General features: G+C 41.4%; 1 protein-coding gene across 4 annotated transcripts in view; it reads left to right on the top strand.

Moving 5' to 3' along the window:
* The window catches only part of LOC147026352 (multimerin-2-like), a 45,892-nt gene that overhangs the window by 6,143 nt on the left and 21,327 nt on the right, over window positions 1–18,422 (top strand). For 2 of the 4 annotated variants that reach the window (XM_085881675.1, XM_085881678.1), the window contains exons 2-5: window positions 4,668–4,793; window positions 12,815–12,921; window positions 13,999–14,064; window positions 15,290–15,445. In XM_085881675.1, coding sequence (XP_085737801.1) covers window positions 4,668–4,793; window positions 12,815–12,921; window positions 13,999–14,064; window positions 15,290–15,445 — 455 coding nt within the window. The remainder of the gene's footprint in view (window positions 1–4,667; window positions 4,794–12,814; window positions 12,922–13,998; window positions 14,065–15,289; window positions 15,446–18,422) is intronic. The other 2 variants (XM_085881676.1, XM_085881677.1) reach the window with 2 other exon arrangements.

The raw sequence follows: 18,422 nt of genomic DNA, 5'->3' as shown, positions 1-18,422 counted from the left end.
ACTGCCAAAACTCAAATACAAAGTGGACAGACAGGACCAATCTCGGATCGTTCATAATATCCCCATGTCATGACTGCCCCACCCATCGTGTTAGTCAAACGGGGAAATGTATGGTCACCGGACTGGCCAAACACTGATGCGAGGAAGCCAGTAACGACCAATCCTCCACCATTGCCACACATCCCCACCCTGCACCACACATAAGTGTGGGGACAAGCTATAGTCATGGGGACGGTCCGCTTTAAGCAAACCCCACGGTTATTGAGGTCTGGTTGTAAGATGACTGGTCGATAAACTTGAATGTTGACTCAACCCGGCTTACTAAGCCCTGTGCAGACACCTATGCAAACACTGCAGGCCAACAACCACCCCCAACATGGGCAGATGCAGCCCAATCCAGAATCCAACATTCTGTTTTTGTTTTCAAAATTCAAAGTAGTAATAGGTGTCCACAACCATCCTTGACCATGTTGCGGAACATTGGCCAAAGCCCTCACTTTATATTTTCTTTTGCTCTCACTTTTTCACCTTTATTCACTTTTAAATTAGTTTCCTTGAACTGCAACCACTTGAGTGACTGACATAGAGCTTTCAATATAGAAACACCTACCCAAGGATAAAAAATTTTTTTTTAAAGTTACGTACATGATGATTGGATGGAAAATGCAGCTGGCATTCCAAAAAAAAACGTTTTCTGCAGGTATGGCTTGCAGGGTTCTTCAGGTACCAGGAATAAATGGCCTTGACCTCACTTTGCTCGGCCTCGGCAAAATTATAACATAATTTACTGCAAACTGTTTCTTTATCACTGTCTCTGAGGACAAAGGCAAGACTGCTCCCGAAACCTCGGGCCGAATAAAGGATTCTCCTTTTAATGCTTCGCGTGCCTTCTTTCTGATTTTATATGATTCCTGAGCTGAGCTACACGTTTTCCATACATGTACTAAACTGCTCATTGCACCATTGCTGGCAAAACGATGTTAAAGATTTTTATGTGAAAAAAAATTTTGACAAAAAATTAAAAGCACTTTTCTTATATACCATACAACAGTTATGGTTTTGTTGAATTAATCTGCTGCTACTATGAAACCAAATATTTTGTCGATGGCAAATGCGGGAAGCAACAACATATAGCTAGTTGGCCATGTGTGAAAAATGGATCATGCAGGTACGCTTCAACCCTTTGCAAAGATTGATCTTGAGCTAAACTGTTGACAACTCTAGCAAAAAATCTTCATTCATCATATAAATAGCTCATTCCTTTATTTAGGTGGTGTATTGGGCAAATGCGAGCTGTATTGGGAACTGATGTCGTTGCCAAATAAATGGGAAAGACTCGTCAGTGGGCTGCATTGCAATTCTGGGAATTAGCACCGTTTTGTGTGTTCCTGCAATTGTTGCCGACAGTAGTTGTTCGTTGATGATGACAGATGACCCTTCTGTATTTTCACACTATTCAGCCTTGACAACTCGGGCTAAAACCAGAATTATGTCCAAAAACCTTAATTTATCACATAATTTGCTTATCCCTTTATTTGGGCGGTGTCTTGGCCAGACGGCTGCCTCAATTACTCTCGGGAAAAAAATAATAATAACCCGGCTTATGTATATGAAGCAAAAACATCCTGACTGCTGATGTGCATATACAATACATCATGATCATATAGCTCGGAAAATAAAAATTGTGAATATGAGACTTCCAAAGACATATTTGGCTTTCCAGAAAACCAACATGGTGGACGTATGATTTTTCTGGTGCAAATTGTGGGTGGAGTCAGGCCAACTCCCCAGCCAATGGGTTCAAAGGCTTCGTATGCACAAGGCTTCATTTGGTTTTTAATATATAATTAAAATTTATTATCACCACAAACACTCACAGACTCACTGATATAACTGTTTAGTACTTTCTAAGTTGAATCGAAAGCTGAAATTGCACATGCAGAAGAAACTCAAAGCCCGTATCCCAAGAAAAAAAAAATCACAAAACCATTGGAAAATGTCCATAAACGAAAATATCCACAAATAAAATTTGGCATTTGCCGACTCGCTCTGCTCACAGCGGGTCACTTGACGCAAGACAATGGAGCTTACAATAGAAGTGGTTGACAAGATTGAATCGCCACAAACAATTTCCGACATTTATTGGGTCACCAAACACTTTGAGAATGTGTGTACTAAAAAGAACAAAATTTTTAAAAAGATTTAAATGAACATTGTCATAAAATCTTCATAAAATGCAATGGTCCATGCACTTAAAAAGCTTAGATTAGTCACAATGTGGCTATACTCTTTATCGATAGAAACAGCTGATTTTGCATGACTGAAAATTTACAGAGACATCTACAGTAAGCTCCTCACTAATTCGTGCACACCCAGAGCTCCCAGAGGTTCGCATTGCAATGACGACAATCGATTTCCATCTTTTTCATCCAATTGCAAAAGGTGTACTGTCAAACCTCATAAACATCATAGCCTGTTCTAGAATTTAGAAGAGGAGCAGGATGATGAAAATGCCTGACGGTGATGTCCTAACAATGGTTAAAAACACATAGCAAGCAGCAGTTGTCTCAGACCAGAACCCCTGGAGAAAATGCATTTGATAAAATTAACATATCATTGTTGAATTTGAGTATAATTTTGTGTTCGTGTAAATTTAGGCTTTTCTGTAAATTTTATTTTGGATGAGATTACCGACCGAGTCAGATCAGATTGCATTTAGCTGTCCTTATGTGCTGCAGGTAAGATGTTGCATCTGTCTGAGGGACTTCAAGTGGGGATTTTTATCTTCTCACATTTGCGAGTCGACCTTAAATATTCCAGGACTCCTTTGAAAGGTGCAGGCCATTGTGTGCTGATATTCAAGCCAAACTCCAAATTCTTGCCCAAACCAAGGCATGCTACCACCTCACCCCTCCTCCCCCCAAGCTCTAATCAGTCGATATATATATATATATATATATATATATATATATATATATATATATATATATATATATATATATATATACACATATAAATACACACAGTAGAATAGGCGTAAGTCGTCACCATCGGGACCGAGAAAAAAAAAGTGACGACTTAGACATGTGACGACTTACGCGTATGCGAACATTCATGATGACTGTGGGGTGAAGGATGAAGTCGCGTGTGGCCTGGACACGTACGTGTGAGAGGGCGCAACAATCTCTAAGCTGGCTATTGTACCAAAAGGGAAACGCAATCCTTGGAGCATAGGTGGGGGTTCATTGGTGAGTTGGAAAGTGATCAAACAAAGATGGAATTCATGAATCACTTTATCAAAAGTAAAGACAATGAACAACTCATATACCATCGGTGATGGTATATGACCATCAACAAATGTGGAATGAATGGCTGTTAGAATTCATTCATTTGGAATGAATGTAGAATGAGTTTTCATATGGAATGAAAATTCATATACAATCGACAAATTACATGACACACAGTCATCGTGATGACTACCACTCAATGCCAATGTGAAAGTGAGTGTGGTGATGTACAAAACAAGCCAATATAAAAGCATGATCGGACTTCAACACTAAGCTCGATCGATCCTTTACTCCTTCGCCAGAGACTGCATTGCACAGCCTGGCTACCTCTTCAGATGCATGTGGGACGGCAGGCTGACTGAGCTGAACGCAGCGCAGTTATAAACAGCCTATCACTGGCGGTGTAAACCAATGAGCGCGCATCACGATTCCATGAAATAGGACTTCTCACGAGGTAGAAGGTCCGTGTGACGAGTTAGGCGTGGTAATTTACTTGAGTTTCCATTACGCGGGAACGGACAACATTTGACGACTTCGACGAAGTGACGACTTAGAGATGACGACTTACAGACTTTATTCAAAGGGATTCAACATTAGATAAATTCGGGACTTTGTGACGCTGCCGACTTAGGCGAAGTGACGATTTACACGCTGCCGACTTATGCCTCGTCTACTGTATGTGTATATATATATATATATATATATATATATATATATATATATATATATGTATATATATATATATATATATATATATATATATATATATATATATATATATATATATATGTATATATATACACCTGTGGAGTCGAGCTGTTTCTTTTTTAAGCACCTGTTTTTTGAGACCCAAAGGGACTGGAATATATGTACATTTGCCTTTAAGCTCTTTAGCCGAGGTTTGAATCTTGACTCGGAAATAAACTATCACACCCTGGTGTTTTGCATACAGGGCACTGTCCATTGGATAGTCGTTAAACTGGAGGACCTGTCTGCAAACAATGATTGTTTCTGGATGTTAAAAATCCCATGGTATCTTTCTTAAGAGTAGGTGAGCTATCACCAACACCCTAAACGAATTACAAATGATTGCCACCTTCAGTCAAATGACAGGCCTGGCCAGCCAGAACTTAAAAGAGTTGGGCCGAAATTTTCCTGGGTCAACACCACAGGAAGGTGGGAATAATTGGGGTGATTAACCATAGTAGTCGTAGTAGCAGCAGCAGCAGTAGTCGTAGTAGTATTTTAAGGACACAAAAAGGAATATTGTGGATTGAGCATGTGTGTGGGATGTCACCAGGTAAGCTTCGTGTTGGAGATGCTTGCACATCCCCCACTGGACGTGTCCAGCGTATCACCCTCCGCGTGTCCCTGGCGCAGGAACTGGTGTGCGTATGTCCGGACACGCCTGGCTCCAAAGGTTGTGTCCACTGGCAGCGAGTCTTTTGTGGCCGAGTTCATTGAGCCCTGCCCGCGGGGTTTTACCGAATGCAACACAAACACGGTGTACGATTTTATTGCACGAATTCTGAATATGTCTTCTGGCATGAAACAAAGTACATGGGTTGATCAATAAGTTTGTAATCGTAAAAATCATGGCTAAACTTAATTTTCTGGAGGATGGTGTGGCTAAAGTTTGAAGTACTTCAGTTTATTGATGTTAATTGAACCCGTGGGTACGTACTTTTTGATCACCCCTTGTATAAGTGAGTCGCTTTAAAATATTATATTCCGCATTTATGTTTCACATTTGTGTAATTTTGGGGGATTTCAACTCTTGATGTTATTTTGCAGCATCATCACTGACACAAGGCAGCTATGAGTAAAGCTAATAGGGTTTTAGGTTGTATTTACAGGGGGTTAAATTGTAAATCCAAAGAGGTCATGACAACACTACACTGGAGTGGGATGATGCTTCATCTAAGATAGTGTCAACTTTTGGTCACCATAATCTGAGAAAGGACACAGCTACCATTAAGAGGTAACAGCATAGAGCTACCACAATGATTATGGAGCTAGCCAGACGAAGCGGCTGGAGCGGAGCGGCTGAGGGAGACTGGACTTCATACGTTGGAAAGGAGGCAGTTCGGAGGGGATCTGATAGAAATGGGCTGACAGGATGGCCTCGAGATACGCACACTCGCCTACAAGCCATATAGCCTGCGTTTGAATTCTGACCCAGCTATAAACTATCATCCAGTGTTTCATAGGCAGGGTGATTCATCAATGAGTGTGCCATCCTCGGATAGACAATAAATAGTGTCCCATTTGCCGACATTAGTTGGTGGATATTAAAGACTGCACAGTGTCCTTTGTGAAGAGTTGGCGAGCTATCGTCAGCACCATGAACAAATTCCAAATTCCTGTCCTAACTACTGCTGGGAAAGGGATGGCAATCTCCCCAGCATGACCCCAGGTCAAGAAACTGCTTTGGCAGAATCAACCCTCTGTATCACAGAGTATGTTAGTACATCAGATCAGATAATAGAGATGTTCAAGATAATGAAGGGTACAGTATCGGCCACATAAGTGCAAACGAGTTTTCCAGCAGAATAGGCAGTGACAGAATCAGGGGCCACAGTCTTTCGATAAAGAAGAGGAGAGTTCAGATGGTAGTAAGGATGAGGCAAGGGTTCTTCACTTTGAGAGTAGTTAATGCATGGAAGTGTCTCCCTGGAAAGTTAGTGGCAGCAGAAACAGAAGATAGGTTGCAAGAGGAATTACATCGGAACCTATAATTAATTATTGGGGAGAGATATACATCAATTTTGTCAGGCTGGTGTGTCGTATGGATGGATGGGTGACTCTATATGTATACAGTCATGTTTGTCAAAGGGTCTCGTCAAAAGATGAATGTGCTTTCAGTGGTTAATTTCTCACCCAATAACCGTCTTCATCACCTCCCCCTCCAAAAAAAAAAACATTTCCAGAAGAAGAATAACAAATGATTATTATTAAGATAACATATAGTTGGTTGGGATTATCTTCTGTTCAAGCAGAGTGTTGACTTGACGTTGAAGAAGATGGCTGGCTTAAAATCCCAGGGTCTTGAGTTTGAGCTCCTGTTGTGCCATTGAATTAAGACTCAGCCTGTCATCCTTCCATGGTTGGCAAAATGAGTCCCAGCTTACTAGTAACAGGGGGCATTGCATCAGTGGCACAGCCATGCCCCCAGAAAATGATGCAGCCAAAGGCTGCATACAAATAAAAAAATAATCCATTGTTCAAAAAAGAGGAACTCAACCAACAATTTGTACAAAGCTCGACACAACTAACTTTAAACAATGGCTGGAGGAAAGCTTCACCTCAGGTGACACTTCATTCATGGTCGACAAACTTCCTCAAGCCCATACTCCATTTATATATCTCATTCACAACTCATTTCTGACCACGTGCCAAAGCTTGGAATTTCCTCGAGTATCAGGATAAAGCCATGCCATCATCATTGGAGTTCTGATCCTCCTTGAATCACAACTGACGTGATCTCGTATTATATGGATTACGTCAGCGATTATGCAAGAGAACCTGGAAAGGAGGGGAGCGAAAGTGCGGAGAGTATGGGAAAACTTGCATAAATGCTCAGGTACATCTTCATGGTGGCAATGCATGCACGTCCCCTACTGGACGTGCTCAGCATATCATCCTCCACATGTCCTTGGTACAGGAACTGGTGCATGTACCTCTTAACCCCACCTCCCCCCTCCTTCCCCCACTCCCCAACCAACCAACCTCTCCAAATTTTACTATTTTAGTGTTTAATTCAAATTCAACTATGCAATATTGAAAAAAAGATTATTTATGAAGAAAATACTTCGTTTTATCAATGTCTGTACAGAAGGGTGCCTCATTAGCACAACAGAATGTATAGGGAATCAGGATTATTCCTTTTCATGAAGAAACCATTTACTCTAGTTCTCAACTTTTTATAGTTTGCTTTCATTGAGCAAAAGTAATTGTCATTTGAAAGTGCAGGAGAGGGGCAGGAATTGAACTATGTTAATAACAGTAAAGTCACCATTTAAGAGTGTTAAAAAAAGTGGAAATAATGTTTTTTGGTGTCATATCTCTGTGGTTTAAAATCAAGACTGACAGTGAATGTATGCAAAAAAAACCAATACAAAGTCAAGGCTCGTTAAAGAGTTAAAACTGAACTGATGAGGATGCAACAGAACAAAAGGAACAGCAGGGTTGAGGGATAAAATAGAGGTAGACTTGGACAGATAAGGGATGTATGGTGGAATGAGGGGTTGGGAAGGATGCATGGGGTGGACATGATGGATACAGAAGCAAACTCTCAGGAAGGAAAAACTGGAAATTTGGAAGGAGGTGGGCATGGGGGCAGAGGGGAGGGGGGTGATAGAGGTAGAAAAGATCATGGTTTTGAATGTGGGATGATCTGAGATAGTGATGAATGGCTGTCTTGAAGATTCGGAGGGAGGAATGAGATTGAAGAGAATGTTGTTCTTGGAGTATGTTGTTGCAGCCCTTCAGTTAAGGCTGATATTGAAACCATAATAGCATTCATAGAGGTTGTAAACAGTATGTGAGAGTGGTTATTGATGGTGATCAATGATCCACTCAGGGTTGTTGCAAGCAGAGGGTTAGGTTTTCCCAGAATTTATTTTGAAATGCTATGCGACATCATGGGAAACATGCGTGGAGGCAGAGGGGAGGGGGTTATGGGGGTAGAAAAGATCATGGTTTTGAATGTGGGATCATGGTTCGCAAACTTTGAATTTCCCTGTTTGTTAGGGTTGGGGTTTGTTAGTTGCCTCTTCTATTGCTGATCATGCCAGTTGCTGCGATTGCTGCGGAATCATGCTCGATCATCATCATCAATGTATGGGATAGGAGGATGATATCCTGTGGCGAATCCTGTCTCCACTTCCATATTAGTTGGTGCATGGTGATATTAAACCATGAAGGAACATGTGCTGACAGTCATTGCAGGGTGAAGATTTCACTTTGCCAAGATTTGCCGAAGTTGTTTTGAAAGTTTGTTGCATATGTGGATTCCACCAGGGAAGTTGGGAGGCTGTTCTAATCCTTGATCACTCCAACTGAAGAAACTGCTTCTGAGAAGTAGCCAACACCGGGGCTCAAACACTTTCATGAGATGACTCTAGGATAGTTGGTAATTGCAGGAGTGAAGAAGGCATGATAAGGTCCAATCTTTTTATGATCTGGAAAGCCTGTATCATGTCAACTCAACTGCAGCTGTAACTTCAAAGTACATATTCAGGTGCTTCAGTTTCTCTTGCAGGTGGGGGGGGGGGGGTGGGAAGAGATGACGTATGGTCCGAACTAATTTGGTTGCTCTTCTCTGTACCTTCTCCAATTTATTGCTGTCTGCTTCATATCTGGGATACCATGCCAAGTTGCTGTCCTCCAAGATAGGTCTGACCAGAGATTTGGACATCAGTGGAAATGTAACTGAAACTAAGGTTGCGAATGTACATTTTTATTTGCCCAAGTAAGAAACCATGTCAGTTGCTGTGAAAAGAGGGAGCAGAACCCCAATGACGATGATATGTAGTTGCATTACATGTATGTTGGAAAGCTTGGTAAGTGCTTTGACACAAAGATAGGAGTAAAAGAAGGATATACACATTGTACAAGTGTGGTAACTAAGAATAGTGTTGTTATCTTAATGATACTAAGAATAATCCCACCAGAAATGTTTAACATGTTTATGATAACATCATGTGTTACATAATGGAGCATGTACACAAAAGTACAACAGTTGGTGAAGAAACTGTGCAATATCTGGATTTCGCTCAGCATATTATTCTATTGGCAGATACAACAGAAACCCTTACTTCATTCGTATTAAAGATGGAAGAAATAACCCAAGTCGGTAGGCGACATGGGTGGTCGCAACATAATTGCATACTAGTCATACAGTTTTTGACAGATCAGGCTGAAATTTATTGACAAAGAGGTTGATTATAGTGCGCATAAAAGCCTGGAAGCCCATTTTTGATTTTCGAAAAAATAAATTTTTTCTGATTTTTCAAACATTTCAAAATCCCGTTGCTCGGCAACGGTGGTGTCCATAGCAACGGTGCTCAAAAGCATCGAACTCGATCCTGGTATGAACCTATCCGTCAAGTTTCATCAAAACCGGTTGACTCCTCTGGCCTCCAGAGCTGTCCATTACATACAAACAAACAACAACAACAAAAAAAATGACGGTAAATAGACACCCGATTTTTGAAGGACTACCATTTGAAAAATAAAACCTAAATCCAAAATTGGCTCAAGTAAAATTTTCTAAATATCTCGAAATGTTTAATTCCGAAGTCTCGTTTCTCCACATTCAAAACTGTAGGACAAGTATTGAAAATACCGTACGCGGTTTTTCCGCCGCTGCATAGCAACGGGTGGTTGCTTAGCAACGAAACTCAAACGCGCACACTCCCAGTTCATATGGCACCTGTTCACCGAGTTTCATCGAAATTGGTTTGCTGGTTTGTGCTGTGGAGCCTCGTGTTGCAGACACACACACACACACATACACACACACACACACACGGAAAACCCGACCATAAGGGTACTCTAGCGACCACTCAATATCTTGGTTTAACAATTTTATGAATGGCCAGTGCCTTCAGAGGCTGTGCTGGGATCATCCTGGATTTCACTGCTTTGTCACCATGGCTTTGTAAGTATATAGCTCTGGGACAATAAAGTTGTCAGATCACTGCTTCGTTACCACACTTGTACAATGTGTATATGTACCTATTGATTTCATATGTGAAAAAGGAAAATATTGAATATTAATGCTACTTTATTTTCAGATGTTGTTAACCCCTTGCTTTTGTCAGAGTTTATCTGGGCCTCAAATGTAATCAGCATTCCATAAGAGTTTATATCTTATCATACATAAATACACAAGCTTTTGGTTTCATGATTAGCGAAGAAAAATGTGAAATAATGTTCGTGCACGCGTGCGTGCACACACACACACACACACACACACACACACACACACACACACACACACACACACACACACACACACACACACACACACACACACCTATCCTATCCGGTTGTTTTGCTGCCTTCTTCAAGGATCATGCAACCCCCTTGAGGGAGAACAATGTTCAGTTTCCGGAATGATTGGGTCGATGAACCAATAAACCATGCTGGAAAACATTGCTTTATTCTGTGTGCAAGTTGCCAGATTAGTACCCTCGAGAGTTTCAAACTCTCCGCGAGTGAGCATTCAAGGGTTGAGTCGAGTGGTACCATCATGAGGCACGCAACGCTTGTGCTCACATTGTTCCTTACCTGGAAGGCCACAGCCCCATGTACTGGTCAGTTCTAAGTCTCTTCTGTTGCAAATGAAGTAACTACCTGGTTGAGCATTGCAGTTAGAGCACTACCTTGCGTACAACAAAACACGAAGATTAGAAAAAGAGTAAATGTATTTCCATATTTTGGGCAACTTGAAACAGCACAGCTGCATTGAGCTACACAGCTGCACACACAGGAATGACCCAAACGAGAAACCACAAAAAATGAAAAAAAAAAAAAAGAATGGCATATTTAAAGCCAGCAAGTTGGATGATGATGATGATGCAAGATATCTTTGACAGATTTAATTTTTTTTATTTGCAATATATAGGTGAAACAGCAAGTATTTTAGGAAAATATTATGGTGAGGCTTTAATAAAGCATTACCGTTATCTCAAATGTAGGGTCCTCCACCAATTGTAGTATGCCCTCAGCTCTATGATGGTGCCCAAGCATCACAACAACTTTCTTTCTTGGATTCTGTGTACTCTAAAGCTCCCAACATTATTGGAATCTCCCGCAATTAGGCTAAACCAAAATGTCTGTTGCTCTCACACTGCAGGTAGGCTGGTGACTACCTGCAGTGGTGGTGACTCGGTTTTTTTTTGTTGGCTGCTCTTAGAGCACCCTTATTCTGGACATTTCCATCTGTCTGTGAAACTTTGGTCAAGCCTAGGGGCTAAACCACTCAACCGATTCCAATGGAATTTGGTAGGTAGGACCAATATTTCTGGGAATCGTGTGCTTTCGAATATGGGACCCCAGGCCCTAGCAACGGCCCTTTAAAATGGTCAAAAAAATCAAAATCGAAGCTTAGAGTTCTGTGCGCAATCTATCTAGCTCCCTTCATGCCAATTTGCAGCCCAAACAAAAAATATTTGTTGGAGGAGATAGGTTTTGGGCGAGTACTTGTCGAACATTTCAGTAACGGTTAATTGCGAATATCTCAAAGAGAAAGTCTGATTTTGATGAAGCTTTGGTAAAATGTGTACAATGTGACTAGCATGCACACAGAAATTAATGGTTGCTATGTACACCTCCGTTGCTTAGCAACAGCTAAAATGCTTTATCGTACATCGTACACTTATTGTGGACTGTACAAAAAAAATCAATACCTCCGAAAACTGGACCTCCGAGAGACCTGTTTTTTTGTGCCCAAGGATAATGTCTTACAGCATCATATAAAAAATAAAATCTGTAGCGAATACAGAGGTGGAATTACCAGGGCTGCCATTTGTTGGAGTCTCTTTGGAAACATGCCTGAAATTTCACAAGGCGGGTTTCTGGGCGCAAACTAAGAGGGCTGTGATAATCATGTTTATTGTGCTAAATTGATTGATAGCATGTACATGAATATCAGTGAGTCATGTCGGCCAGCTTTCCATCTTGAGCGAGCAGCCATGTCGCCTACCAGCTCGTTTTGTTTTTTTACCACCAATTCTTCAAAATTGCTCCCTTTACTGGTTAGGCCTCCGACCCTTCCCAGAAATTCCAAGATGTACACATTCTTCTACTAACCCCCTCCTAGTTAAACTTCCAAAATCCAAGCTCCCTGCATATCTCCATTCCTTTGTTCCTTGCTTCTCCCATCTGTGCAACCGCCCTCCTGAGGCTGTTCAATCACCTGTACCATCCAAGGCTTCAAGCAGGTGGTGAACCACCATCTCATGTCACCTCAATCCCTCCCCAGAACCTTTATTAACCTAATTAACCCTTCCCAACCCAACTACATTACCTGCAGGTTACAGTGTTTCCTTCCATCATTACTCTTCTCTTTTCTTGTTCATTCATTCCCTTGCTTTTTGTGCCCAATCGTTGCCCCACTGTCCATCCATACCCTCAATCACCTTGCTTTTTCATGAGCCTTGATCTTGGAAAAACAAAATGCTGATGCATTTATATAAGATCTTATAACAACTGCCAGATTCACGGATCACCCTGTACACACCTTTTTGATGCAGTCAATGTTTAAGTAAAGTCATTTGTCACCTGCATGTATCGTTTCACTTTTCTCTTGTTTGGCCAAAACAGAAGCTTGCTCTTCTGGTAACAGTGCCATAAGTATGGTGGCTTGTATAACAAGTGCCTGCAGAAACTTACCACCTATTTTGCCATCCAGACGTCGACAGTATTTTCCAGGTCTGTTGTGACCGACAGCTGATCATGGTGAATTGTGTTCTGAGTTTAAAGTAGGCTGTGTTTGCTCCATGCACTTCTTGTTTCAGTTACCGGATCATATACCGACCTTCCTACAGACTCAAGCAAATGATTGTCACGTCACTTGAGTGGAAATGCTGCCCAGGATACATTGGTGCAGAATGCAAGCTGAAACGTAAGCATCCTATGGATTCTGTTTGTTACCTCCACCGCCAAAAGTGTTTTCATTTCTGTCTGTTTGTTTGTTACTTACGAAATCGAAGATTCACAAGTATATTGATTGGTCTGGTCTGTTATTCTGTCTGCTTGTTTGTCTGTCTGTCTGCATGTCAATCACGCACAGATCATATTTTTATTCTGATCTTCACGAAACAACCACGTGGATGAGATAGTTACAAGCTGAAAGCCTATCGTTTTCTTATATTTAAAGGTCAAGGTCACTCAAATCGGCATTTTTAATCTGATTCAACACACACATATACATATATATATGTCGAAAAAAAAAGACCCACCCACATCTCTCACCTGTGAATGGGGTGATAACCAATTAGCTATTGCCTCATCAATTAAACCCTGGCGGCTTTGATTATACAAATAAATCGACTCCTTCCACGCTCTTCTTGCTGAAGAAGCTGCATTAAGCAACCATGAAAGGCTACCTAAGGTAAGCCCTTTGCTTTTTTAAACCCTTCCCAGAGTTCCTCCACAGCTCTAAAGACGTTCACAAATAGTATACGCATGAGAATCCCAATTATACACACCCCCTCAGCTGCCTGATGGCCAAAAACGATACATAGCATGGTTTTTCAAAAAGTTTTGGATGAGTTTTGACAAAACTTGGTAGATGAGTTGTGTAGGTGACAAGAATAAGCCAATTCGATTTTGGTTAAGGTCCAGAAGCAGATCTAGCCAATCAGTGAGATACAAACTGTTAACTGTTCAGCCTGGTGGAGGTATACGGTCTACAGAGTGCCGTTCTAGTATATTGAAAAGTATTATCCTATATTTGGGAGGTTTTGTAATCAAAATGATTATTCAGATATAAATCAGTTAGTCTTCACAAATGTCAGCAAATAGAAATTTCAAATCAATTTGAAATATAATTCTGACAACATTTATTTAAGTTTGCAATGTGGGACTCGTAAATTTGTCTTCATGAATAATCTTGCTGTAATCAAACTTGTTCATGTCTTCAAGATTGTCCTTACCTTAACACAACTTCCTTTTTGTGTGAAACCCTTGTCTTTTTAAGGTCAGAAACCCAATTTGAACCACCATGCCTCTGAAAGGCCAGCCGAGCAGCAAGGGGACAACAAATGTATGTTGGAGTCGGTTACATCATACATGGCTTTCAGCCAGGCTTAATAATATTGGGGGGAAAAAAAACATTCTAGGCCCAAGCCAGCTGGAGTTGAAATCGTTCAGTCGTACTCGTATTCAGAATGTACACACGATATCAGGAATCTTGATTTTAATATCTTAATTACCACACCTTGTGTTTGTGAGTCTGTGATTGGCTGATGGGCTGCCAAGATAACTTCGAGGTTTGCACACTCAGTTTTGAGCCGTCTTGCCGAGGTTGCGACCCAGCTATGAACTGTCACCCTGGCATTTTACAGGCAAGGACGAGGCATCAATGTTTGCACCGTCCATCATCATCATGAAGTTTAACTGGATTCACCCATTTGCTAGTACTGGTTGTTGGTGGAAATTAAAGATGCCATAGTGCCATCTTGTCTTTCATAAAGTCAAGGCGAGTTATCACCGACAACTCCTCCCATTGAAACAAATTCACCCAGTCAGGTATTGATACGTCATGTGTGAAAGGCCGCCTTCAGTGACAAAGCTCAACCCATCATGATTGGCCGTGAAAACCACGTGACATTTCACAACCAATCATAGACCCACAAAGGCAACACATTAAATTTTATATATGTACTGTACATTTCTGGTAGATTGCATTTACCTATTGTTGGTGGAAACTTTTCAGTGCGAGGATGCGAAGTGAGAAATGTAATGATTTTCATGTCCTCGTTCTCAACTTTTTGAAAATTGAGTTTGTTTCCCTTTTTGAAGGGCTGAATAAGGTCCACAATCAAGTTGAATCCCATTCTCTCTTTCAGTTTCTCTTTAGATTAGTGAACTATAGCATTTTCACCTTGTAACAAAAAAATACTGAAAGGGAAAAAAATCATAGGGGTGGTAGATTGTAAACCACAATCACAGGTAGGTGTATACTATATGCACCTATCAGATAGATAAGCTTAAGAGATGAAGATAAATTAAAAAAACATCAGAGGAAGGAAGAGATATGAAGAGATTAAAACTGCTGTCTTCTTGTCATCCTTCCTTTGAGTTATTTTTGGTTTATTCTTTCAGGAAGAAGTTAACTTCATGTAATATGTCCGTCTTCTTGATTTCCAAGCTATTGATAACTCTTCTCGTTACATGATCTGTGTTTTTTCGTAAATCTTGAATGATGTCTTGACCATCCTCAATTTAAACCAATCCATGTTTTCTCTTCTATCGTCTGATGAAAACAGTGGGATTGTTGCGACAGCGAGAGATAAATACAAAGCTGGATAATCATGAGCGATGGCTCAGAGAACTACACAAAGACATGAACAACATATCTGCTGTGACACAGGACATGAAAGGAAAATTTGATGTCCTGGAGGAAAGGATGGGTCAACATGAAGGTCTGAAACAGCTTCTCCCCCACAGACAGATTGCTTGAAATCATTACACATGACAAGTTAATTGCAATGTATTTACTTACACGTCTCACCAAGTACCTTTACATGCACTTTTGTAATGGGCGCGTGTGTCCTTGTCCAGGACGCGTGCTCACAAAGGCCTCTTTCAGATATATCCCTTTTTCTCTCTCTTCTGTCATCCTTTGTCTTTCTTTGACGATCTCCTTTTCATGATACAACTATCCTCGGAGGATTGGGAGGGGTACAACAGAGGAACACTTAGAGGAAGGATGGGCGAGGTAAAGTACGAGAGAGTAAGGGGAGGGAATGGGGAGGACACAGGAGCTTTGCAGGGTTCCAACTCAAACACAGCAATAAGGGGGGCTGAAAGAACACAATGTGAAAGCTAGGGATGAAAAAGCAATAGAATGATAAATGGAAAGGTAGGTGCAGGGAGAGGGGAGAAAATTAACACAATAACTCAAAAAAGAATGGGTAGACGTGGGGAGGGTTAATGAGGGTAAGAACCATCATGAGTATGGATGGGGGATAACCCGAGAATGAGGTGAACAGCCTTCTTGAAGCCCTGGAGTGAAGAATGACATTGAACAAACTGAGGAAATTGGTTACACAGGCAAGAAAAGAAAAGAGGAACAAATGAGTGGAGGTGAGCAGTGAGCCTGGATTTTGACAGTTTCACAAAAAGTGGTTTAGTGGTAGAATATGTGTGACCTGGAGAAACCTAGGGGGAATAGCATGGAAAGAGCAGATAGTAAAAGACAGAGACCACAAACCTGTCTGTGATGTGGGAGTAACTTCCTTGGAGATTAGGCTTCATTGTAGGAGATTCCAATGATTTTGAAGACCTTGGTCTTCATGTCAATGACATGCCAAAGGTGTGAGATGATGAATCAACCCATCGGGTTTAGCGGTGTACCATCGACATGTGGATGAAGCAGCACTCCATAAAGATGCAGAAATTCAATCCTTTTTTCTCAAACAAACTGATCTCTGACCCTCAGGTTGGATTCTGTCCATGGTCACTCAACTTTGCATATGCTACTGCTTCTCTTCCAACAATGATCAGAGGCCCTATATCTCAAAGAGGAGGTCAGAACCATCTCCCTGGAAATAATTCCAGCATCCAACACAGTCTGATATATGACTGATTGTCAAGCCCGTTGCCTGCGGCATAAAAGACAGACTTCATACCTTGCTTTCTGAATTCTTCCACTCCACATTCAATACAATGTTATTAATGGAATCCTTTCTTCTCTCTCAGCAGAGACTGGAGTGGCCCGAGTAAGTGTCTTGGGATCACTTAAAATGTTCCACATAAACAATCATATGAAGTTCTGAAAATGCTCTCTTCCTGTTTGCAGATGACGCCACATTATGCCGTACCCCGTCTTACTGTCAGGCCGATGGCAGCTGCATCAATCTCTACAGATCTGGAATCAATTTGATGCTGGTATGCTGACAAATGGAACGTATCTTCAACCCTTGCACATCCCACATTCTCACCTTTTTAATCCAGAAGGATCATCAAAGGAATTCAACCCTGATGGGATGACTACATATCAAAGCTGGCCTCCGAAACCAGTTGCACACTGTGCATCATCCGTAGTTCCAAGTCTTCCCTTGAATAATTATATTATATCGACTCAGTCTGCAAGGCTTTTGTTAATTGCTCAGTGGAGTAATGCTTTATCTTATGGGCTAGTACCACAGCATCACATCTGTTCCTCTTGGAATCTGTGTTATCTAAAACTGTTTGCATCTCTCGTGATGAGGCAGAAGCACATGCCCTGTTGGTTAAACATCAAAGGCAGGTTGGTGGCATCTCCATTTGGTGGCATTGCCTCGCTTCTGGCCTTGCCCCTCTTGCCCTTTCATCCCTCCATCCTCCACCAGCCAGCCGAGATCCATGCAGAATCCCACACCTGTTTAGTCTCCATGATGTTAAACTAAAAAGTTTTTTTTTAAATCGCCTTCACCCCTCTATTCTTTTGTCTGTGGGACCGACTCCCTGTACCTGTTGTCTCATGTTCATCCCTCCGTTTTCTCAAGAATGCTTCTCGTTGTTAGTGCATGCTTTCTTTCATTCTAAATTCTGTTCTCTAATCTTGCTGACCCAAGACTCTGCCCCTCTCCTTTCTGCCATTCAACCACTTATTTTGTATGCAGCACATGGCTGCGGGTATCATCATTGCTGGAGCATGGCTGTGCCACTGTACTGATGCAATGCCTTTTGCAGGTTAGAGGAGAACTTGGAAATTGCTCAGGATTCCGATGATAACTTGCCTACTCTTTGTAAAGGACACCATGGGATCTTTAACAACTACCAATGTAATGCCAGCAGAAAGGGCCATCTGTTTAAACTCCATCTGAGGGGTGGCAAACACATTGATGCCTCACCGCATATGAAACACCAGAATGACAGTTTATAACTGGGCCCAGATTCAAACCCAGACAAGACATCTCAGAAGAGAGAGTACATACTTCTAAGCTATCCTGCAGGCCAAGTTCACTACTCATCTGCGATGCCTTTTTTGCTTTTACATTTCGATGTTCTGTGCATTTGTGAACCTTGTACCCCTCATCACTTAACCCTCCATGAGCCAAGATTTCTGTATACAAACACATTTAAAACTAGAAGGGCACTTGGTAAAGCACATACCTCCGCCACGTAATGCATGATCCACGAGAACATATTGGACCCAATACATTTTTGAAATATCATTCTATATATCATTCAGCCCGATCTGTCAATGGTGAAGAATCAGTTTAAAAATTCTAGTAGTCGGATCCGGATTCGGATCTTCACCAAAATCTAATCAGTTCGTCCTTGTCACACACCCAACCTGTCCACAAAATTTCATCCGGATCCATGCAAAACTTTTTGAGATATCCTGCACACAAACAAACAAACAGACAGACAAGCCGGTAGGCGGCGATGGGTCGCCGAGCATGGAAACTA

The sequence above is a fragment of the Eptatretus burgeri genome, chromosome 5, assembly GCF_056783735.1.
Source record: "Eptatretus burgeri isolate ZD-2024b chromosome 5, Ebu_testis_v1, whole genome shotgun sequence".
Lineage (NCBI taxonomy): Eukaryota > Metazoa > Chordata > Myxini > Myxiniformes > Myxinidae > Eptatretus > Eptatretus burgeri.
The sequence above is the reverse complement of the archived record's forward strand: the minus strand, read 5'-3'. Positions and strand labels throughout refer to the sequence as shown.